The following is a 24,794-nucleotide window of genomic DNA, read 5'->3' as shown; positions in this document are numbered from 1 at the left end:
TACTTTTTGTATTCTATGTCAATGTTTTGTCTAATAAAACCAAGGAATTTTTACAAGCTTCTTTGTTTCTCATTGCTGCTATAAAGCCCCACGGGGAATTCTGCTGCTGTCTCTTCCTATAGTAGTATATTGTATGAGCAGCTATAAGTCGGTTCCTTCTACTAGAATTACTTGTTCCTCTTATGGATGGCGAGATTTATTTACTACTGTTCTGTTATGCTGCATAGATGTAACGTTTGGTGATTCTTGGTGCATGGACAGTAAATTGCATGAGTGCATTAGTGGTCTGTTTGTTCCCGGGGGAGACGCGGAACCTTTTGCCACCGCTGATTAAACACACCTATGAAGTTTATCTAGCCATATGTATTATGCGAGTTTTGTATATCCAGCTGTAAAGAAACCTATATTTGCCCATATGGATTATTGTTGAAGCCCCTTTTATTGTGGACCGAAAACAGGTGGAAAAAGGTACGTTAGTTTTTACCCTTTCCGTCCCTACCACTCTCCTAATGAGTTCAATACCCACGCTTTTCTCTTCTCCCCCCCCCCCCCCCCAGTGAACCAGTTGAGTTAATATTCATACTCGCATATCTCTACGCCTTGGTCGCTGGCACTAGTAAGAAATTGCCTCTTGTCTTATATGGTGATCATCTGGGAGTTTATATATATATATATATATATATATATATATATATATATATATATATATATATATATATATATATATATATATATATATATATATATATATATATATATATATATATATATATATATATATATATATATATATATATTATATTTATTTTTTTTTTTTTTTTTGACGAGCGAAACCTGTTTCTTTCAACTATCCCCAAGTGTGTCCTGACGAAACAAAATAGTGAAATGCGTTGATGCACAGGGGGGCTCACCGCTGTTCATTTGGTGTCAACCTTCTTGTTTACACCTAGATATTTACTATTATCATATGTCTATAGTATGTGTTTAATTCTACTTGACCTGTTTGCTATGATTCATTGTTAATAAAATATGTATTTTTTTACTATATTTTTGTCCATCTTGCCTGAAAAGTCTGAATTGGGGCCTTGTGGCCCTTTATCCCCCTCTCTCTCAAATTGAAGTAAATTGCATAAAATAATCTTATTAACATATACTAACAAACTTATTCTGTAGAGGCTGCAAAGGTTGGTGGCGATGGTGAAGGAGGAGGTGTCGGTGGTGGTGATGCAGGAATGCCAGAAATTGAGGACAGCGAGCCGGCCAAACCAAACCTTGTCCCAACTGGTGAGTCTGCAGGAAGTATTTGCGACCTTCTAGTTCTCGCTCTCTGTCATTAACACCTCTCATCTCTCTTTCTTAGCTGTGAAAAAGGTGGAGGTTGGTGCTCTTCCACATGACACCGAGAAACGACCTACCTTGCAGCCTGATTCCGTAACAAATGCACAAGGTACGCTCTGTCCTTTCCATGTACAGCTAGTGGGTAGGAATGTGCTCAGCTGTGCTCGGAGTCTGAACCCGCCTGGGCGGCCAGGAAGCTGTCACTGCAGACAGCCGATCATAAGCAGCGGAGGCATTCCCCCATCTTGCAGTTGTCACATACAAGGGGTGTGTAGTTGTGCGCCTGCAGGGCAGGGAATGCCTCCGCTGCTTATGATTGTCCGCAGCGATCGCTCGGGTGCCTGAGCTCAGCCCTGCTGGTGAGCTTTGATGATGCGGCTCAAATGCAGGACACAGCTAAAAGAAAGTAAAGGGGGCTGTATTGTGTGTGTGTGTGTGTGTGTGTGTTTTTGTGTATGTGTTTGTTTTCTTCTTTCATATATCAAAATAGGGAAAAGGTCATTTTTGAAATGAAGACTATAGTGTTCCCGTCATATTGGAGGACGTGACAGAGACTCGGGCTGATTACCATCTCATAAAAAGAAACGCACACAGGCCCATTCGTTTTTGTATAGAGAAAAAGCTCTTGGCTTTTCTCTAGGAAAAGATGACTTTCGCTAGGAAAGGGATCTTTGTTGTAAAAAGTTAAATGTCAGCTGTACCCAGTATCAGAATTTAATTTTTGGGTGGGCACCAGTGGATTGAATTAATTGTTGATCCTTTTATCTCTCTGACCCATTATTGATATTCCTCTGCAGAAATGTTATGTTTACCTCTTTGCGCCGCCGCCTTTAAACGGCCTTTTCTGGGAGGCGATCGTTCCAATCATGTTACTGCTGCAATTGGCAGTCGCAGCGGTCACATGATCGGAAAGCTCCCGATTTACAAGTATGCATTGGGAACTTTCCAGTACTCCTTCCTTAATGTGCTGGAAGCACGCTCTCAGCACGGTAGAGGGTTTACCTAGGGCCATACGACCGCTCAGCGCTAAAGCCCACCTTCCAGGGGCTGCATATATATGCCAGGTCGGCAGGAAGTGGTTAACTTGCCATAGGATACTGTAATACCACTATTGGGTAGAAATTACCAAGTACCACTTCCCACCTAGCCTATTGTCGAATGATGGCTGGCTATTCTGGGTGGACGTTGTATGGCGTCTTCCTAGAATGTGCCTCACACGCAGCTGTGTAGCTGCTCCTACGGAATGTAAACATCCCGTGTGATAGCAATAGGAATGTGACAGGTACTCTTTATGGAGAGATTAGGAGTCTATAAGACGCAAAATCCCTCCTCCTGCACTTAAATGCATTCAAAGCGCTAAGATCAGCTTATTTGAAAAATTTAAAATTGGCGCCATTTTATTGTCATGTCATCGTGTTCAAGGTTACCATTGTTAGCCGATCCCAGCTTTGCTTGGCTGTTTGGCCAGTCGCTCAGGTCTACCAGTGGGATGGGAGAGCCCTACCAAGCTGCTATTACAAGCCTCCTGTTGCTTGTAATTGGAAAGCAAGTGGCTCGTAAGCCATTTTGATTGCTATTACAAGAGATCTGGCCACCAGCTCTAAAAAAAAATAAAAAAATAAAAATTTAAATAAAAAAAAAGTTACCGGGGTGGTGCCTGTAGCTGCAGCCATAATCCCGGTACAACCACCAAAATTCCAGAGATGTACGGGTACATCACTGGAAGGGAAGTGGTTAAGGAGGACAATCACAGCCTTGAACGTTGTCCCTACCTTCCTCAGTCTTCTTGCCCCCCCAGATGTGCCCCCCCCACCCCCCCCCCCCCCCCAATTGCAGATTTGCAGACTCTAACCGCACTATTGGTGTATCTACGCATCCTTCGCCTCAAACATTATCTGCTCAGTTTTGGTGGCCTCTGAGCCTCCTGCTGAGAAGTTCATCTAGCTGGTGAACTCAAGAACTCCTTTGCCCGGTGATATTGTTCCTGAAGAATCCAAAGCAGCCGCAATAGCTCTCAGGGTTGGAGAGACCCTTTTGGTTCTCGATGACGTATGTGCCAACATAAAATGGCAAAATAGGCGGTAGCTTCTGCTGGCGCTGTGATTAGACTGGGATCCCTTTATGGGCCCAAAGACTTCAGATACTTTTCTGATTCCCACCCAACTCCAAGACCTCCTTTATGGATACTGGAAATAGTCCTGGTAAGCTATCAATAACTCGACATTTTGTAGCCCAATATCTGTTTAGAGGATGCTTTGCTGGCTGCCCCTACACAACTGGTGTGGACATTAGTGGATGTCTCCAGTCTTGGTTCCTGAACGAATCTCCTGTCAGTGAACACGCGGCGAATTATTATTATTTTTTTTTTGCAAAATCTTTTTTTATAGAATTTTTAGTTGGCATACAGAATTACCCACACAGGGGCTAAACATCGCCCACGCAGGAGCATACCTCTGATGCGGTAGCAGACCACAACCAGGCACATCACATAACTAGAAACATACTGCCTCTGAAGCCACAACAGACTGCAACAGGGCAGACCAACAACAAATACAACCTTAGGCCGCGTACACACGAGAGGATTGTCCGTCTCAACGTTTCAGCGGACAATCCGCTCGTGTGTGGGCTTCAGCGGACTTTTTCAGCGGACAGTCTGACGGACTAAGTCTTTCGGAATTTCCGTAATTTTGTCCGTCCAAACTTGGTTTCAGCGGACAGTCCGCTCGTGAGTAGGCAAGTATGGACTAAGTATGGCGCATGCTCAGAAAGGATTTACACGGCCGAAGGTTGCATTGCAGTGTATTGGACGTCGTATTTCTAGTCCCGTCGTACGTGCTGTACACGTCATCGCGCAAGCTTTCAGCGGACTGTCTGTTCGTCATGTGTGGTCAAGTCCGTTCATTTAAAAGTTGGACGGACTGTCTGTCGGATTGTCTGACGAACTTAGTTGGGCAGACAATCCGCCCGTGTGTACGCGGCCTTACTCATCTATACCCCAATGAAGGGAGAGGTTCAGTGCAGGAGAACTGTGCTCAATAGTATATTGGCAGGATCTTATGACACGAGAATTCTTGGGTTAGCATATCATCATACTATATCCATAATATCAATCTACGGGTTGGTCACCGCATCAGCTGCTGTAGTACTATCTTCTAACCAACAGGTCCACACCTTTTTCAAATTTGCGTGGGCAACCCCTGCCCGAGTAGGTGGCTCTATAAAGAGGTAAACTAGCGTTCACCAGGTTGTTCCAGAACCTGACAGAGGGGGGAGATGATTGTTTCCAGTTCATCGCGATGGCCTTGCTTGCATAGTACAGCAATAGGGATATAAGTATTTTCCTAGCTCTAAGGATTGGCATTTGCTCCACTAGCCCCAGCAGACAATATTTAGGGTCATAAGGGACACTAGTCCCAGAGGTCCTAGCTATCACATGGAGAACTTCCTTCCAATAAAGTACAATTGCTGGGCAAGCCCAGAAAATTTGAAAAAAAGTCCCCTAGCCGATAAGAGCAGCGCCAGTACGCTGGGAAATGTGCCGACGTCATCTGGTGCAGCCTATGGGGTATGTAGTGAGCTCTATTTACAATTATGTATTGGACCAGTTTATCTCTTGCTGAGACCAGAGGGGAGAATGGAAAATCCCAAATCTCCCTCCAGTCATCTTCATCCAGCCCCGGTATGTCCCCCACCCATTTCCTGCGGAGGGAGGACAGCTCGGGGATGGCAGTAACCAACAGGGACCCGTAAACCTGAGACATGGGTTTCACCAAGTCTTTCACCCGAAGGGTGGATTCAAGCTCTGACCTAAGAACTGTAGCGTGTGCTATCTGGAGATACCTAAAATAGGCTTGTGCAGGTATATTAAATTTGGTAGGCAATACATGAAAGGGAGTGAGCTCTCCGTTAGTGATAATATGCTCAAGAGTCAGTATTTTGTGTTTGGCCCAGGCCTGCGGATCCAGGATGGGATGGTATTGAATTGTGGCAAGTTGGGATTCAGCCACTGGGGGGTGTGAGGAGACCAGGCGTTTGGCTGGGGGGCCCTCAATGCATCCCCCACCTTCCACGCCTTCATAGTGGTGCGCATAGAAGGGTCTCCAGAGACCCCACTATAGTCGCCTCCAACACCGTTGCAGAATTGGTCAGGTCAGGCCGCAACCACCAATGAGCGGTTACAAGCTGAGTGGCCAAAAAATATTTGTGGCAATTGGGGAGAGCCAAACACCCGCTACCCATAGGCCTGGTCAGAGTGGTATATTTGAACCTAGGCGATTTAGACCCCCAAATAAAAGAGAGGAAGAGTTGTTTAAAGCGGGACTCCACCCTAAAGTGGAACCTCCGCTCATCGGAACCCCCCCCCCCTCCGGCGCCACAATTGGCAACTTTCAGGGGGGAGGGGGGTACAGATGCCTGTACAGTACAGGTATCTGCACCCACTTCCGGCATAAATATCCGCAGAATCTGCGGATATTTACGCCACTTCCTGCGGGTCCCCCGCTGTCCGCTGGGAAACGCACAGATCCCAGGGACACCGGGGACCATCCTTATTGCGCAGCGCGATTCGCGCATGCGCAGTAGGGAACCGGGCAGTGAAGCCGAAAGGCTCCACTTCCTGATTCCCATACTCAAGATGGAGGCGGCAGCACCCGAGAGACTATCGAGAGATCGGCTTCGGGTGCCGACATCGCGGGCGGGTAAGTGTCATTATTTTAAAAGTCAGCAGCTGCAGTATTTGTAGCCACTGACCTTTAAAAAAAAAAAAAAGCCAAACTCCCACTTTAAGAGAATTAAAAAAAGGTTTTAGTAAGCCATTGTGGGGAATTCTTAAATACGTAAGCTTGGGGAGGACTTTCATTTTAAGAAGGTTGATGCGCCCAATGAGGGAGAGGGGAAGATTGCTCCACGCCCTCAGTTTGGACTTAATCCCTACCAGGACAGGTTCAAGATTAAGCCAGACAAAGTCCCTGTCCCCTCTTGAGATGATGATACCTAAGTAAGTAAACTTATCAACCCATTGAAGTGGGGGTGAGGAGGACCTGGCCCCCTCATCTACTGGAAAAAGCTGAGACTTATGCAAAATTCACCTTCAACCCGGTGAAGGCGTCCATGATTCCCAGTGCACCCCGCAGAGCGTCACCAGCAGTAGATCATCCGCGTAGAGAGCCATTCTCTCCTCCAGCCAGCCCACCCTAAGACCCTAGAGCTCCGAAGGGCCTCAGCAAGAGGCTCCATTGCCAGGGCGAACAGAGCCAGGGAGAGAGGGCATCCCTGCCTGGTGCCCCTCCGCAGGGGGAATGAAGGAGACGAGGCACTGTTCAGTTTAATGCATGCTAGGGGACCGATGTATATTGTGCGCAACCAGGCAATAAATTGCAATGGGAAACCCATTCTTCTTAGCACCTCCCACAGATACACCCACTCTACTGTATCAAATGCCTTCTCCATATCAAAAGTGGCAATGGTCCTAGTGCCCTGATTAATATGGGGGGCATGAATATTAGGGAACAGTCTACGTATGTTAATGTATGTGGATCTGCCTGGCATAAAGCCCGTTTCATCATGGTCCATGAAAGATTTTATTACTTTGAGTCTAGTGGACAGTAGCTTGGTTAGTATTTTTTAAATGGCAGTTTAGGAGCGCTATTGGCCTATAGGAGGCGCACAGCTTAGGATCCTTATTGAGCTTGGGGATGAGAACAATATGGGCCTCCCTCATAGAGGGCGGTAAGGAGCCATGTTGGAGACAGGCTCGATACATCTGAGCTAACCTGGGGGCAAGGCGTTCCACGTGGGCTCTATAATACACCATGGGAAGTCCATCCGGACCCGGGGTCCTCCCAGCCGGGAAAGACCCGATGGCCATCGCGACCTCTTCTGGTGTGATCTCCGAGACAAGGAGTTGTCTCTCTGCGTCAGAGAGCCACCCCAATGCCAGTGTGTCCAACCTGGATGTCATAGGCGTAGGATCAATTCCATCAGGGAGTGAAGAAACATAGAGATGTATAGAACCCAGTGAAAGCCGACAGAATATCCTCCTGAGAGGTGACCAACACTCCTTCTGTGAGTATCTCCGATATTACAGCTAGGGGCCTATCCTGCTGTGCCAGCATCGCAAGTAGTTTACTATTCTTATCTCCATGCTCAAAATGTTTCTGCCTGCTATTTTGTATACCAAGCCTGGTGGTGTCTGAAACATGGATATGCAATTCTCGCATTCTCGATGAAAGGTGCTCAAAGTTGGAGACTGTTGCCGAGGCCGAAATATTGATTCAGAGCCTCCTCAACTTTATGCTGCAGGTCAGAGACCCTGTCCGCAAGTTCCGCCCCCTGACTGCCGCCTCAGCCGAGATATATTGACCCCTGCCGTGGGCCTTGGAAGCATCCCACGCCATCTCCAGGGAGACCGACACCGCATTGTGCACCCAGTAGTCCTGCAAGGAGGGAGAAACCCTGTCGTGGACCGTCTCATTGTTGATCCAATGGGGTTGTAACCTCCAGAGGGCCTTATTCCTTGTCTTGGTGATCCCAATGGTCAGTCTGAGAGGATGATGATCAGATAGGCCAGAGGGGGGAGGTAACTAGCCATCTGGATATTGGCCAGGAGGGCATCATTGGCAAAAGCCAAATCAATGCAGGAGGAAGTTTTGAATGTGGATGAGAAGCAGGAGTACGTTTAATCTTGGGGGTAGAGCCACCTCCATGCTTCCTGGAATTCTGTTGCCTGAGCACGAACCAAGATCAGAATTAAAAGTATTTTGTGGGGAAGGTCTATCTAGGTCAGTGATGGCGAACCTTGGCACCCCAGATGTTTTGGAACTACATTTCCCATGATGCTCAACTACACTGCAGAGTGCATGAGCATCATGGGAAATGTAGTTCCAAAACATCTGGGGTGCCAAGGTTCACCATCACTGATCTAGGTCATGGGACAGTGTGGCATTAGAATATCCCATGAACAGGACACACGCCGGGCAATGCGGAGCCAGCCTTTCATACAGTGTGTAAAGAATGTGTATCTGGCTCGGGGGAGGCAGATAGACAGACATTCACAATGACCTATTTCTTGTTGTAGATATTCAACACCACCATTGCAAATTTCCCCTGGGGATCTAGATGAACCTCATGAATTACACATGGAACTCATTTACTGATCAATATTGACACCCCTCGAGAGTAAGAGGAGTAGGTCGCATGAAGCGCCCTTTGCACCCAGGGTTTTTTCAGAGCCAGAACCTTACTACCAGTTAGGTGTGTTTCCTGTAACAGTACTATGTGGGGATTATGCAGTTTTAAATATTGAAATAACAGCGACGCGGTGAATTCTTTGATTGAAATGTGCGTGTAAAAACAAATATCTTCTACATACGCTCTTTTTGAGAGTGGATGTTGCTTTAGAGCGGCATTGGACACTATTTAAGGATGTCATTATGGGAAAGTGTGCTCCTCTACATCAGCAAAAGATGCTTGGGTCTCAATCTGGGAAAAGTCACAACCCCTCTCCTGAGGCCAAGAAGAGATCCTTCTGATACTTTCAGGCTGCAATGCAACCTCTAAGCCCTCGGAGATTCCGACGGAATGTTTCCTATCGGGCCGTTTTGTCGGATATTCTGACTGTGTGTGGTCTCCATCGGACTGTTTCCGTTGGAATATCTGACGGACCAACTTTTCCAACTTGCCGGTAAAATTTTCCGAAAAAATGCTCCGATCGGACATACTCCGATCATGTGTAGCCTACTCCGACGGACAAAGTGCCACGCATGCTCAGATCAAATTTCTACACCAAAGCTATTGGCTACTAGCCTGAACGTAGTCCCGTCGTAATGAAATAACGTCATCACGTTATGTACAATCGGATTTTCCGACAACTGAGTCCGACCGTGTGTGTGCAACATCACTTCCGGACCTCTTCCTGAATTAACTCCGACGGATTTTGTTGCCAGAATCTCCGACCATGTGCACGGGGGCATAGACCAAACCCAAGCCAAGATTCCAGTTCAGCTGCAAACCACGGGCCTCTGAATTCCCCAAATCCTCTTCGGAATAGGACGCCCCCCGCTTTCTATAGTGGATAGATGTCTCTTATTCGTTATAGACCACTTGGCCTCCAGGTGCACAGATCCTCTGGCGTATCAGCAGTTGCTCTGGTGCCTCTGTGGTGCTTTTCTGCCCTGAAACTCCACCCTTTTGTCTGCTCTGTAGGATTGGAATGGAAAGCATACTGGTGATCCTCATGACTCCGGACTGGGCCAGATGGGATGCAATACTCCGGTCTGATCAGACACTCTATGGAGCCTTCCAGATCGCTTTTTTTTTTTTTTTTTTCTCCTCAAAGCTTTCTTTTGGTGGTATTTGGTCACCACTGCAGTTATTTTATTTATTTTTGCACTATAAACAAAAAAACAACAACTTTGAAAAGAACAATATTTTTTATTTTCTGCTATAAAACATAGCCAATAAAAAACAAAAACAAATTTCTTCATGTATTCTGCTACGTTTTTAGTAAAAAAAAAAAAAAACGCCAATAAGCATATATTGATTTTTTGCTGCGCAAAAGCTTTAGCATCTACAAACTATGGAATTTTGTAATTTATTATAAAAAAAAATATATATATATATATATATATATATATATATATATATATATATATATATATATATATATATATATATATATATATATATATATTTATATATATTTATATATATATATTATATATATATATATATATATATATATATCTATCATTTTTTTTTAAATTATATATATTTAAAGTGGCGCACTGCTGAATAGCAAAAAATGGCCTGGTCATGAAGGGGGTAAATCCTTCTGGAGGTTGAATGGTTAATGTGTGCCTGGAATTCAGAATGAGCACAGAAATGTATGTGTAGAGCCATGATGATGATGATGATGTACAGGATTTGTGTAGGGTCAGCAGTTTGCACAGTGCTTTGTAAAGTACAAGCAGGCAGTACACTTATATAATTCAATACACAAGTATTAGGAGGACCTGCCTGTGAGAACTTCCAGTGATGTGTTTTATTTCTCCTCTTCTTCTTTAGTGAAGTACCTACCTCCTGGTGCCAATAAGGAGCAGGATCCTCCATTAGAAGACAACGCCCTGCATTTGGGGCCGCTACCCGGCAAACCCATCCCCAAAGACGCAAAGTCTCTGATCTTTCCCAACTTAAAGCAAAGTAAGGCTACCTTGTCTCATTATGAAACACTGACATACGTTTTATAACTAATCATTCAGAACGGACTTATGGAATCGGCCTTAACCGACAACTGTCGTCGGTGACAATACGGCTGTTCCTCTATTGGCGGAGACTCATTGCCTATCCACGTAATGGGCGAAACGTATTTACAGTTTCCCGTGTGTGTGTGTATATAGATAGATAGATAGATATAGAATAATAATTTATATGTGTGCACACAGTAAAGGGTAAGCGGTCTTGCCAGGGCGAGTGAATTGGGAAAACCCGAGAGGCAGACAAAGAACTCTTCGTATAGGTCTTCATTGCCACCTGCTGGCCTGATTTGGTAGTACAGTGTGATTCAGAACGGATGCTGCAAATGTAAAGCTGATTTATTCATAATGAAATGAACAGGCTGAGTGGGTGACTCTGCCCGACGCACACAAAAGCCGAGGTGTCGTTTGCTCAGACCTTCTGTGCATAAAGAAAACACCCGCCATGTTGTTCCTCCAACCCATAGGGAGATTGCAAACTCACCACAATGTTATGCTGATCAAGGATAGCACGTGGTTTTTTTTTTTTTTTTATAGCGGAAAAGACCCAACACAAGCGGCAGCCATTTTCTTGTAGAACTTCAATAAATAGGAGATGCACAATGCAGAGCACACTTTTTTTTTTTTTTGGAAACAATTCTGTGCAGACTCCATTTAATTGTAGTCTGAATCAAACTCGCAGGAAGGTAAAGCTAATGTTAAAAAAAATAATATAAAAAAATTATATATAAAGGTAAACGGTGCTGATTAGAGTTTATCTCCTAGGTTCTCCTAGTTCTAGGTGGGTAGATGTCATCTGAATAGCCTCAACCCTTTAAAAAAAATAAAGAATCTCATTGGGGTCCAGACTGGTTGTAGCAATCGGACAGCCCCAGAGCCCCTCCATCTTTTACTTTCCCGGTTCACTTTCTTATGGAAGGATAAAACAAGTATTTAAACTGCTATTTATCACAGTCCTGTACTATTACTGAAGCCAATGGGCAGGCAACATTTAAAGCTTAGTTAGTAGATAACCTTTCCTTTTTTTTATTCTTTTTACCACTTCAGCCCCGGAAGGTTTTATCCTCTTCCTGGCCAGGCCATTTCTATTCAGCACTGCGTCACTTTAACTGACTATTGCGCAGTCGTGCGGCGTTGTACCCAAATAAAATTGATGTTCTTATTTTCTCTGCGAGTTTTATTTTTTTGCACTATAAACAAAGGGTAACAATTTAGAAAAAAAAAACAATTTTTTTACTTTCTGCTATAATATCCAGAATTTTATTAAATTTTTTTAAATCTAATTCATAAATTTAGGCCAATATGTATTCTATATATTGTTGATTTTCAAAAAAATACAATAAGCGTATATTGATTGGTTTGCACAAAAGTTATAGCGTCTACAAATTAGGGGATTTATGGCATTTTTTTATTTTTTTTTTGTACTAGGAATGGCGGTGATCAGCGATTTTTTTTTTTTTTTTTTTTTTTTATCAGCCCGGGCTTCTCCTTTCTATCCTCTTCCTAGGTAGGTAGGTCCTTCTTCTTTCGGGTGTCGCTTCCCGTCAGAGAAGGGTTCCTCCCAGGCTTCAGAAGAGGGACGATGAAGTGAAAGGGCCCAAGATGGACCAAGATGTGGTGCTGCTGTAGTGGTCCAAGTTGGTGGAAATTGAGTCAGTGTTCTGATTCCAGGAGTTAATTAGCGCTAACCGCTCGCAAACTATTTCTGCCGCTGAGCTGATGCTGACATATATCTCTTGTATCTGAAATGATAATTGATTAGGTGCGCAGGATGTCGGTGAGAAAGCGGCTAGAATTTCGGCATGCTAAGGGTATTCACAGCCGCAGTCGGTCGCTTCCTTACACGGGGGAGACCAAGCTGCTGAATCCTACGACTGGATTAAAAAAAAAAGGAAAGAACAAGATATGCAGATGGGTGGGGGGAGGGTACATTTTTAGGATTACTTCGTCTTTACTACCACTTAAAAAAAAAAAAAAAAAAGTAAAATATAATATTGGCTACTAATCCTGTTCACAAATGTATGTAAAATGATTTATATACTTGCTAAAATTGTGATGGTGTTGTATTTTGTTGTAAAATTGAGCTAAATACTTGATCATAGTCTCGCATACATGTAGTGTACAGTAAAACCTCAGATTGCGAGTAACGCGGTTTACGGGTGTTTCACAATACAGGTCTTCTTTTTTTTTATTTATTTTTTTATCCTGACTCGATTTGCTATCGTTGTCTCGTAAGACGAGCAGGATTCAAGCCTGTAGGGTGTGCAGTACCACATTTAGCCAGAGGTGGGGGAGGGGGGTGCCGGTGACGCTCGGAGACACTTCGTACCCGAGTGTCTGAGTGTGTTCGGCACACCCCCACACCTCTGGCCACATGCGGTACTGCATGCAATAGTAGCCACTGTGGTACGAATTATCCGAGTTTCCATTGATTCCTATGGGGATACTTGCTTTTATATACGAGTGCTTTGGATTACAAGCATGCTTCTGGAACAGATTATGCTCGTAATCCAAGGTACTGCTGTATGTTGCAGCAGCTCTTCCAGCATAGAGAAACTGGCCCTGCAGAGTAGCTGCTGGAAAGCCATGCAGAGGTATGAGAGTCACTGGATGACCACTGCACTATATCCATTATGTGACTAGTGTGAATGGATTTCCTATCTGTGCTCCTTCAGCTAGGATGCTCATTATTTTATTTAAAGCTGAACTCCAGGAATTCAGACACTTTGTTTAAAAGGGAGCGAGAATACTGTAACTTAAATCCAGCGAGGTGCATGTCACCTCATGGACTTGCCTCTCTAAATTACATCTGACCGTTTTTTTTGGAACTTTGGGAAGGACGCTCCATTGCTGGACCTTCTGGTCTTGGCTCCTTTGGCTGCTTTGGCAGCAGCTCCCCTCCTCCTACCCTATCACAGATCGCTTTGTATTATGTGAACGCATTCATAAAATACAAAGGCTTCTGTGAATGGGCAGAGCGGTTTGTGAGAAGACAATGGGTTTGATTTACTAAAAACATAGTGTGCACAGTCTGGTGCAGCTACGCATGATAGCCAATCGGCTTCGAACTTCAGCTTGTTCAGCTAAGCTTTCACAAAAAAAAAAAAAAGCCTGGAAGCCGATTGGTTTGTACGCTGAGCTGCACCAGATTTTGAAATCTTCCAGTTTTAGTAATGCCTCATGTACACTCTCTAAATTACATCTGACCGTTTTTATGGAACTTTGGGAAGGACGCGCCATTGCTGGACTTTCTGGTCTCGGCTCCTCCTCCTGCCCTACCACAGATCGCTTTGTATTATGTGAACGCATTCATAAAATACAAAGGCTTCTGTGAATGGGCAGAGCGGTTTGTGAGAAGACAATGGGTTTGATTTACTAAAACCATAGTGTGCAAAATCTGGTGCAGCTGTGCATGATAGCCAATCGGCTTCGAACTTCAGCTAAACTTTCACAAAAAAAAAAAAGCCTGGAAGCTGATTGGTTTCTACGCTGAGCTGCACCAGATTTTGAAATCTTCCAGTTTTACTAATGCCTTGTGTACACTTTTGGTCGTGATGGGCTGTGGGAAAACGCCAAAAATCACACGGTTTTGCGGTTTCCTGCGTGTACATTGACACATAGGCTTTTATGTAGTTGAGTTTAAGAGCTTTTTGGCTTTTTTTTTTATTTACATTTTTTTTGCCAAAGCTCCTAAACTCCTAAGTTTTTAGGACCTGTAGTGTACATGAAGCCTCAATCGGCCCTTTTGTGTCTCCTTTCAGAGTCCCAGAGTGTAGCGATGCCTATCCTCCCAGAGCGCCATAAAAGATGGGAAATATGATCCCGGTGGCGGCAGGTCTTTTGTTAAGCCTCGTACACGCGAACGGATTTGCCGACGGAGTTGTGTGATGACAGACTGTTGGACTAAAACCTGACCGTTTGTACCCTCCATCGGACAATTGTCAGATTTTCCACGGACAAATTTTGGCTGGCTCATAAATTTTCCGCGGACAATGGTCCGTTAGATTTTCCAAGCACGTGTACACAAGTCCGTCAGACAAAAGTCTAAAGTACAAACATGCATTGCTCGCAATCAATGCTCACCAAACACAACTTTAGCAGAAGGAGCCCAAAGGGTGTGGCGCTAAAGAGCTGAAAAACCACGTAGTACGTCACTACTGTTAGGGTTTGTTGGCCGACAGCTGTGTGCGAAGGCTTAAAGCGGGAGTTCGGTTGTTTGTTGTTTTTTTTTTTTTAACCACTTACAGACCGGACCATTTTGCTGGTCAAAGACCAGACCACTTTTTTCGATTCAGCACTGCGTCGCTTTAACTGACAATTGCGCGGCCGTGCGACGTGGCTCCCAAACAAAATTGATGTCTGTTTTTTTCCCCACAAATAGAGCTTTCTTTTGGTGGTATTTGATCACCTCTGCGGTTTTTATTTTTTGCGCTATAAACAAACAAAAATAGAGCAACAATTTTGAAAAAAAAAAAGCATTTTTTACTTTTATAATAAATATCCCCCAAAAATAAATAAAAAAACATTTTTTTTCCCTCAGTTTAGGCCGATACGTATTCCTCTACATATTTTTGGTAAACAAAATCTCAATAAGCGATTTATTGATTGGTTTGCGCAAAATTTATAGCGTTACAAAATAGGGATAGTTTTATGGCATTTTTATTAATTTTTTTTTTACTAGTAATGGCGGCGATCAGCGATTTTTATTGTGACTGCGACATGTGGGGGACACATCGGACATTTTTGACACATTTTTGGTACCATTGTCATTTATACAGCAATCAGTGCTATATAAATGCAGTGATTCCTGTGTAAATGACACTGGCAGTGAAGGGGTTAACCAGTGGGTGGCAGTGTAGGGGTTAAGTGTTCCTAGGGGTGTGTTACTAACTGTGGGGGGTTGGGCTTTCATTTAGTGAACGCTGATCTCTGCTCCAATCACACAGAGCAGAGATCAGCGTCACTAGTTGCTAGGCAGAATGGAGAAATGCTGTTTACACAGCATTTCCTCCATTCAGCCGTCCTGTGAGACGATTGAGTCCGTGGGACCCGCGACCGGACACACGGGGGTCCCGACCGGCGCGCTCGCGATGGCAGGGCGGCATTGAAGATTGGACATACCTGTACGCCAATATGCCTGCCCGTGCCATTCTGCCGACGTACATCAGCGTGCGCTGGTCGGGAACTGGTTTTAAAGTCAGCGGCTACAAATACTGCGATGACGGCACCCGAAGCCAATCTCTCGATCGTCTCTCGGGTGCTGCTGCCGCCGCCATCTTGGGTATGGGAATCGGGAAGTGGAGCCTTGCGGCTTCACTTCCCGGTTCCCTACTGCGCATGCGCAAATCGCGCAATAAGGATGGTCCCGCTGTCTCTGGGATCCGTGTGTTTCCCAGCGGACAGCGGGGGACCCGCAGGAAGTGGCGTAAATATCAGCAGATTCTGCGGATATTTATGCCGGAAGTGGGTGCAAATACCTGTACTGTACAGGTATCTGCACCCCCCTCCCCCCTGAAAGGTGCCAATTGTGGTGCTGGAGGGGGGGCGAGGGTTCTGATGAGCGGAAGTTCCACTTTAGGGTGGAGCCCCGCTTTAAGGCTTCACATTGTACAGAATTTTAGGCTGAATTTATGGAGTTCAGTTTTAATGTACAAAATCAAAGAACCTATAGTGTAATCCCATGGAAATTCTGCCAGGATATTTGTCAAATGTATCCAAGGAGCAGAACTAAACCTTGATCATCTTCAGACCTAAATTTTATGTCAATATGAACAGATATCCTGGACACTTTTTTCTATTTGTAGGTGGCATTTCCTTCATACCGTTCCCCATTCCCACCATCTTTCCTTTTCTTTCACTCAACTCTCTCTTGCAACCGTTCATCAATGACTTGTCTTCATCACCCAGAGCCTCGCTGCTTCTGTCCTGCATGTTACCATCTGCATTCCGTATTCATTCTAATTTCTCCGCTTGAGCATTGTTCATTTTTTTTTTTTTTTTTTTTTTCATATTTTTTATTTTATTTTATATTTTTTTACATTTTTGTTTTTGCATGTACCCATTTTTTTATTTTAGTTTTGTAACCGAATTTGCCCTATTATCTGCCATTTTTACCCTGTATTGCTTGCATTGTTTTTTTTTTTTTTGTTTTTTTTTTTATAAAAGCATCTTTTTGGCAGATTGTCTCCTAACGCATGCCCCCCCCCCCCCCCCCCCCCACACACCTCCTTATTGACCATGCCTTTACATGCATGTGCTGGCTTTTTGTTTTGTCCATGCCCCACTCTTGCCAACATTCTCTTTTGGGTAAAAAAAAAAAAAAAGAGTAACCCTGAACATTTTCATGTCTCTGGGGAAACCTTTTAATAAATCCAATTAATTTGGGGTCAAATGGGGAAAATGCTCCTTTATGTTGGTTATCATCAGGAGGAAAAATGCCCCAAAATTAGCTGTTTCCACAGGCTTCAGCTGGAATAATAACAGTATGACCGGCAAGCTTTGCAGAGCTTTCAGCAAGATTTGTAATACCGTTCAGCTCCAGTTTGTAAATGTTGAACACCGATCCTAATGGGAGTGCTAACTGCCACTTTAAAAGAGAAGTCTAATGCTGCGTACACGCCATCGAATTGTCCGGCAAACAATCCGGCTAACAATCCGCCGGACTTTATAACAAACGGACTTGGCCACACACAGACGCTCTGAAAGTCCGGCGATTTCGAACGCGATGGCGTGCAGCACGTGCGACGAGACTAGAAAAAGGAAGTGCAATAGCCAGTAGCCAATAGCTTCCTTCTCGTACTTGCTTCAGAGCATGCGTCATTCTTAGTCCGCCGGACTAGCACACTGACGAACGGATTGTCTGCTGAAAAAGTCCACTGGAGCCCACACACGATCGAATTGTCCAGCGTACTGTGGTCCGACAGACCGAGTCCACTGGACAATTCAATCCTGTGTACGCGGCATAAGATTTTTTTTTTTTTTAAGATTCAGATTTACCTAGGTGGTTGCAGTATCTGGCCAATTTTGCATCTGTCCCCCGCTGGCTCTAACACTGCCAATCGCTTGGTTCTCTGGGCTCCATGAGCAGAGAGCTGGTGACTGTTGGTCACCGTTGTCTGCTCTGCCCACCCCCGTGCTCACTGGAGCGCTGTGCTATGGAGGGGGCGGGAGCAGCTGACTCGGGCTCTCAGCAGCTTACTGAGAGGCATGTGGGGGGGGGATCCTGACTCCATTATCGCCATCTTGCCCAGGCCTGGACCAGCTATGTGACATCAACAGACAGCAGAAGTACAGCCTAACAAGATTTCCCCATACTACATTTAAAGAGGAAGTAAACCCTGATGGGTTTACTTCCTCTTTGTCTCCCTGCAAAGGTAAAGCATAATGGGCTACTATGCATCGCAACGCATAGTAGTCCATTATGTGTCACTTACCTGAAACAGGAGCCAGCGATGTCACCGCTGTCCCCTGTAGTCCACCTTCTTCCGGGTATCGCTGCTCCGGCCACTCGCAGCTCCGGAGCAGGGATGATGTCACTCCCACGCATGAGCACGGGAGCCGCCACTAACGGCATATCGCCGTTGGCGACATGCTACTAGCGACGATAGTGCGCCTGTGCGCAGCTGTCACTGTCTTTTAGTAAATATCTCGTAAACCGTGTAGGTTTAGGAGATATTTCTTCGACCTACAGGTAAACCTTAATCTAGGCTTACCTGTAGGTCAAAGTGGTTTGTAAGGGGTTACAACCACTTTAAGCAAGCTGCTAGCAGGCTTTTAACAAGCTTCAAGAAGTGTTGAAGCTTGCTAGCAGCTTGTTTTAAAGTGGCAATGTGCACTCCCCATTAGGATCTGTGTTCGGCATTTACAAACTGGAGCTGATTGATACTTGAAAAGCTTCAACAAAGCTTGCTGAAAGCTCTGCAAATGCTTTGCCAAAGCTTGCTGTTCACACTGCTCTTATACAAACTGAAGTCCATGTGAAACGGGCCTAAAAAGATCATTGGCGTCATGCTGCTAGCACTGCCAAGTGGGGATGGCCTTGGGACTATGCAGGCACCATCAGATAGGTGGTTGGTGAGCTACAGCTCAAGGAACCCCTGGAAACTTCGGAAGGAACCATGGGGTTCCATGGAACCCTGGTTGAGAATGGCTGATTCACTGTATACCACATCAGTATGTTGTGTTCTTTTTTTTTTTCTTTTTTGTGTATCTTTGCACAAACTTCATGAACGTCCATGGTTTTTATGCCCAGCCATGTGCACGTTTTTTAATTGTTGCTTACACTTCGTTTATGATGCCTTCTTGTAGGCCCAGCTTCGTGTGGCACCATGCCTGCCCATGAACACAACCACATACACCGGGTACCATGTTCTTGACCTTTTTTTTTTGGAGTATTTCTGATTTTTAAATGTTCAGCAGCCTTCAGATGGCTCAGTCTTTTTGCCTTGAAGTTCTGTCCTGTCTGTTCTGATTGTTCCTTAATATTCTCAAATTTTTTCCTCCCCTTCCTTCCTTCTTTCCCACTTTTTTTCTATCCTCTTCTGCTCCTTTTCACTCCCGACTTCCCAGGTCGGTTTTTTGATGAGAATGAGTCCCCTGTAGATCCTCAACATGGTTCTAAAGTGGCAGATTATAACGGGGATGATGGGAACGTGGGTGAGTACGAGGCAGACAAGCAGGCAGAGCTGGCTTACAATGAGGAAGAGGATGGTGATGGGGGAGAAGAAGATGTACAAGGTGAGCGTGGCCACTAATCTGAATTCTATTCTCTAAGCTACCCCCCAGTCTAGCCTTGGTCTGACCACAACTCTCTGAATCCGCTACCATCTTATGCCAAACTGCCTGTTATTGATCGCATGTGGACCGTGAAATAAAGGAATTCGTAACAACCAACCAGACATCAGCTTTCTTTAGTTTTGCTGCACTAAACCATTAAAAGGAATTTTCTATTTGCTTGACACTGTTAAAGCCCGTCATTGGAGATATTCAGCCGGCACCTTTACTGGGCATCTTTTAAAAATGTTAGTTGCTTGTCTTTGGCTTTCAAGCCTAACTTTTGCGTTTTAATGTCCCTTTTTTAAATAGTACCAAGCAAACTATAAACTGCAAAAACTGGTGCGCTTGCTGGGCGCAGTTTATTAAGGGTTTGAAGCCTCTGTTATATACAGTATATGGCACTTTGTGTTCTGCCAGTGGGATGATAACTTCCCATCCCGCTCCCGGAACAAAATCAAATCACTGAGTGCTGCTTGGCTATTCACAGAAAGCTTTGTATTCGATAAAGGAATACAAAGATTCCTCTGGCTGAGAGAGGTGAGCTGATGTCACAATATCCACTTCAGGCAATCAGTGGAAGCCTGGCATTCATGCATAGGATACAAAGCTTCCTCTGATTGGCTGAGGGGGGCAGATGATGTCGCAATCTCCACTTCAGGGAATCGCTGAAAGCTTTGCATAGAATACAAAGCTTCCTGTGAATGGCTGAGCAGCGCTCGATCTGTGTTTTGTTCCCAGCGAAGGACAGTAAAGTCTCCCCAAACACAGCGCTAAATACTATATAGCCGAGGCCACACACAGTTAATGCAGTGCCCCCAACAAGTGCACCTGTTAGTGCATCAAATGGTTTGTTTTAGCTTGGCCCAAACGGGCCATTTAAAGCAGAACTAAACCATTCTATTGTTTTCAGCCAAGAAAGCTGCCATCTTGTATTCTGTTTGGCCTTCAACTGCCATGGTTCTGCACATGTGATCAGCTATGACACCAGCCCATTGGAGGGTTTAACAGTTTGGTTGCGGACACAAACATATGTAATGGTTGCATTCCTGGCACGTGCTGGGAATGTAACGTTCTTTTTTTTTTTTTTAAAGCGGAACTAAACCATCACTTTCACAGTTCAGTTACATTCCCAGCATGCCACACATGCTTACTGTCACATATGCTTGTGTCCTCAACCAATCTGTCAAACCATCCAATGGCTGGTGTCATAACTGATCGCATGTGCAGAACCACGGCAGTTACAGATCAGAGGCCAAGATGGCAGCTGCCTTGGCTGAAAAGGATAGGAGGCTTTAGTTCCGGGACATGGCGTTAGGCTGGCCATGCATAGTCGAATTTCGAAAGAATTTCCTTTTGAAAATCAGAAATTTTGTGTTTTCCGATGGCGCCACCATTGATTTTCAAAGTTCGGCCAACCAAGCCTTCAATTTCACCTCGTGTTGCTACAGAAAATAATTTTCGTGGCTCGGAATCTTCTTTCCGGGAATTTTCTTTTCTTGCACGTGTGCTTTTTCTATTTCATTTCTCGCACTATTCTCCAATCGTTGATTAGTAAATCGTTTTTTTATTTTATTTTTATTTTTTTTTGTGTTTTTTTTTTTTTAAATTACAATATGCCCGATTTACTCAAATTTGATGGGCCGCACGAAAACCGGCTGTTGCTGCAGCCCCGCTAACTGCGAAATTCGAACGAAATTTCTTAGATACGATTTTCAAAAGAAAATTCTTTAGAAATTCGACCCATGTATACCTTCGACCCATGTAAAGCCTTAGGCTCGGTTCACACAGGGGGCGGCACGACTTGCCGCGCCGCGACCTCAGCGGCGACTTGCAAATGACTTCTGTATAGAAGTCAATGCAAGTCGCCCGAGGTCGCCCAAAAGTAGTACAGGAACCTTTTTTCTAAGTCGGAGCGACTCGAGTCGCTCCTCTTAGAACGGTTCCGTAGTACAGAACGGGGGCGACTTGTCAGGGCGCGGCAAGTCGTGCCGCGTCGTGCCGCCTCCTGTGTGAACCGAGCCTTAGGCTTTAATGACACAATTGAAGCGATTTTATTATCATGGCAGCCAGGAAACTAGCATTTCTGAAAGCTCTGCAATGGTACTGCTGCATTTCTCTTGTGATAGGTTTATAAGGTCGTAGTGTTATATATATTATATCTATAACGTTGCATGTTTCTATTAAACCCCTTTCACACGGGCGGCTGTTCTGCCGCTGTTAAAAGCATGTTTTGTTATCTTGAAATTCCAAGACTCCAGGCACAGCGATCACTTGCATTTGTACATTGCGTCTGGAATTATTCACAAAACGCACTTCAGGCTTATTGTTGGCAATGCACAATGTTTCTGTTTCTACCAGTATAAAGGATGTTTTGCTTGCTAATTTCACAGGAGCAATGTGGGTTAAAGGTGCCTGTTAAGTATCTTTATTTTATTTTTTTATAATGTCATATGGTTAATTTTTAATCTTTGTGCTTTTTTTTATTTATTTTTTTATATAGTATAATCTAGTCCATCGGCCTCATGCACAACAGGTGGTTTGGCCCATCAGCATCAGTCCTGGAGTTTTCATGTGCCCCGGAGGCCCAGGCATATCACCCAGCCCCACTTCTATCAGTCTGTCAAGTTTGCGATAAGCGCAGATATGCAGTGTTCAAAAAAACTGTGTGAAACGCGTTGACAGCTTGTCAAGTTCCTGTGCGGTTTGTTCCATTTTCTGAGAAATAAAGGCCTTCTATCTGGATGAAGTCAGCGGTGTGTGGCCACTTTCTCTTTTCTCTGATATACCCGGTGGCAAGGCAGGTGCTTAAGATTCTGCGAGTACACTCACCTGAGCGGTGCATTGCTCATTAGCTGGATTAGGATTTTATGCGTCCAGGGACGTATGCACCAAACGCAGGAATTTTGCATCTGGGGCGTACGGCCCCAAATCTGCGTACTGTTCGGTACAGCGTCTAACCACCACATGTTTTAGCCTATCAAATATTTTGACAGACTGCTGGGAGAGGGGCTGCTCACTGTTCTGTGCCTCCCTTTGGTATTTGATAGCGCTGGGTTTTGATGCTGATAGGCAGCACCACCCGTGTACATGTAGCCTTATGGAACATCCTGGATCGGTACATCAACCCCGGAACCATTACGAAAGTACTTCACACTCTTTATTCAATAAATGGTGTGAATTCTTGAAGCATATGAATGGCAAAAACCTCTTTTCTTTCTTGTCATCCATTGCGGGCCATAGGAAGTTTAAAACCTTTGGGTTATGCTGTTCCCTGCAGGAGGATTGGACACTGGCAAACAGGCCAACCCAGAACGCCTCCCAACTACCAGCATGCTCCAGTTTTTTGTTTTTGTGGTGTTTTTTTTTTTTTTTTAATGTCCCCCTTCAATGTAGACTCTTCTTTACATTGCAGTGGGAGATTCGTCTCTTTACAGCTGGAACTGGGTTCTGCATTGGATGCTATCCAATGTTTGTTCTGCTGAAAGTTGGCTGCAGAAATCCAGAGTCATTGGTATTGCCTCGATCCTTGACTGATGAGCTTGCCACAGTCTAATGCCATTGCTTCCAAATAAAGGACGCCATTTCATCTCCTAATTCAGTGGTCTCCAAACTGCGGGCCGAGAGCTGAATGTGGCCCTTTGCTTGCTTTTTATCTGGCTTTTGGGGTAATAATTCGTCCCACTGGCCCTAATAAATCCCCTAAAACCAAAGGATAGGACATTTCCCACTCCCACTGGCCATGGTCCTGTGCCCCTAAAGTCTGAAAGACCGTAAACTGTAAAACTTTCTTTACAAACTTTGGAGAACCCTGTCCTTTATTCAGTGTGCACCATTCTGAATCTATAGGTTAAGCGTGTTGCTTCTATTGGTGTGATTTCCGAGCCTTGGGTCATTTAAAACTTTCCTTTTTTACGCCTGCTTTTCCATCTTTCTCATTGGGTATTGGAAACCTCCTGACCAAGCTGTTTGCTCCCCCTATATGCATTATTATGCGTATCCATTTTATGCAGAAGTGCTCGCATTAGCGCAGTGCTTTCTATTCTGGCAGCGAATGCGCCTTTTCTTTTAGGAATCCAACCGATAAGCGGTTGGAATCGCTTTCTAGAGCTCTTGGTGGCTTTTCCTCCCCTTGTCCCAATTCTGGCTGTAAGCTTACTTTTTCAGACCATGTCTGACTGGTCAAAATAGAATGTGTGGAGTGGATGGTGGTAGCCTTAAATTTTAGCTTTGATGGTTTGCTAGAAGCCTCCAGTCTCTATTCCTACGTATGTGAGTCAGGTTCATATGTATTAGGACGCTTTGCCTAAAGTGCTGCATTGTACAATCCTTGTGTAAAAAGCATTTGACTTGCATGGCAGCATCTCTATGGACCAGCTCTTGACAGCATCATCAAAAATGCTGCTGCTGGTGAGATGGGAGAGCGCCCATCTTCCTCAGTGAATAGATGAAGTTCTTCCCTCTCTTAAGGCTGGATTCACACTATTGCGACTTGGATGTGGGTTTCTTCGTATGTCTAGAGATTGTGACACGCTCTCAATGGAGCCGATTCACACATCTCCAGTGCGGCTCCTGTGTGTCGTTTTGTCTGTTTTCAGGTCCGAAAGTTTGGGCTTAAATTGGACCTGAAATGGTGAATGGGGACGAACCAGACACTTGCTGTGAGCTGCTCTGTGCTGCGGTATGAACCTAGCCTAAATCTTGCTCGGCGTCCGCCTACAAGGTCTGGCACTCGTTCTGCCAAATCTTCACTCTGCATGGGGTCCCCCTACTCTTTGTACATTTTCCAGAGTGGGAGGATGCAGAGAATAGCATGACTAACCATTTTTATTCCAAGCTATAGAAAATAAATGCTCTAGTGGAAAAGTGAGTCGGAAGACAATGTAATGTAGCATATATTGACAGTTTTTAATAATTGGGGTTCAAAAACATTCTTTAACCTTTGTAAAAGTTCAGACAGTTTGGAACTCAGATGCTTGGGTAGCAGAAGTGCATTCCCAGGTCCACAAACTAGAGTTTTTTGTTCCTTCCCCCTCCTCTGCTTTTTACTTGCAACCTTAAAGCGGAGGTCCACCCTAAAGTGCTACAACATCTTCTATGTGGGTTATTTAGAAAACCGTCTCTTGAGGGACCGTTTGGCGTGGGCTCTTTCAGACTGCGATATTTGGGTTCAGATGGATCCTTAACCCCTTAACGCTGGTGCCTCCCTATCCTTTAAGGGGTTTCTGATGCCGGGAGATGGGGTGGTATTTATGATCATATGACTGCAGTGATTGGCTGTCACAGCGGTGACATGATCAGAAAGCTCCCAGTTGCTACTTGCTTTTTGTTGGGGGATGGTAACTGTTCCAGGAGCAAGCAGGACACATGCTCTCATCACTGGTTTGTTTCCATTTGGATACACAAATATATATGGCCTCTCGTCGTCAAGAC

At 44.6% G+C, this 24,794-nt stretch overlaps 1 protein-coding gene across 2 annotated transcripts in view; it reads left to right on the top strand.

The window, feature by feature from the left end:
- Positions 1-1,404: 1,404 nt before the first annotated feature.
- Positions 1,405-24,794, top strand: part of LOC143963791 (protein GOLM2-like) — a gene marked incomplete at its 5' end in the record, with an annotated part of 33,007 nt that continues 9,617 nt past the window's right edge. The window contains 3 exon segments of one of the 2 annotated variants that reach the window (XM_077473523.1): positions 1,405-1,447; positions 10,402-10,536; positions 19,158-19,325. In XM_077473523.1, coding sequence (XP_077329649.1) covers positions 1,405-1,447; positions 10,402-10,536; positions 19,158-19,325 — 346 coding nt within the window. 2 annotated transcript variants of the gene reach the window in all.

The sequence above is a fragment of the Lithobates pipiens genome, unplaced genomic scaffold (assembly GCF_037356315.1).
Source record: "Lithobates pipiens isolate NorthernLeopardFrog02 unplaced genomic scaffold, aLitPip1_a1.2 Scaffold_8, whole genome shotgun sequence".
NCBI classification, from domain to species: Eukaryota; Metazoa; Chordata; class Amphibia; order Anura; family Ranidae; genus Lithobates; species Lithobates pipiens.
The sequence above is the reverse complement of the archived record's forward strand: the minus strand, read 5'-3'. Positions and strand labels throughout refer to the sequence as shown.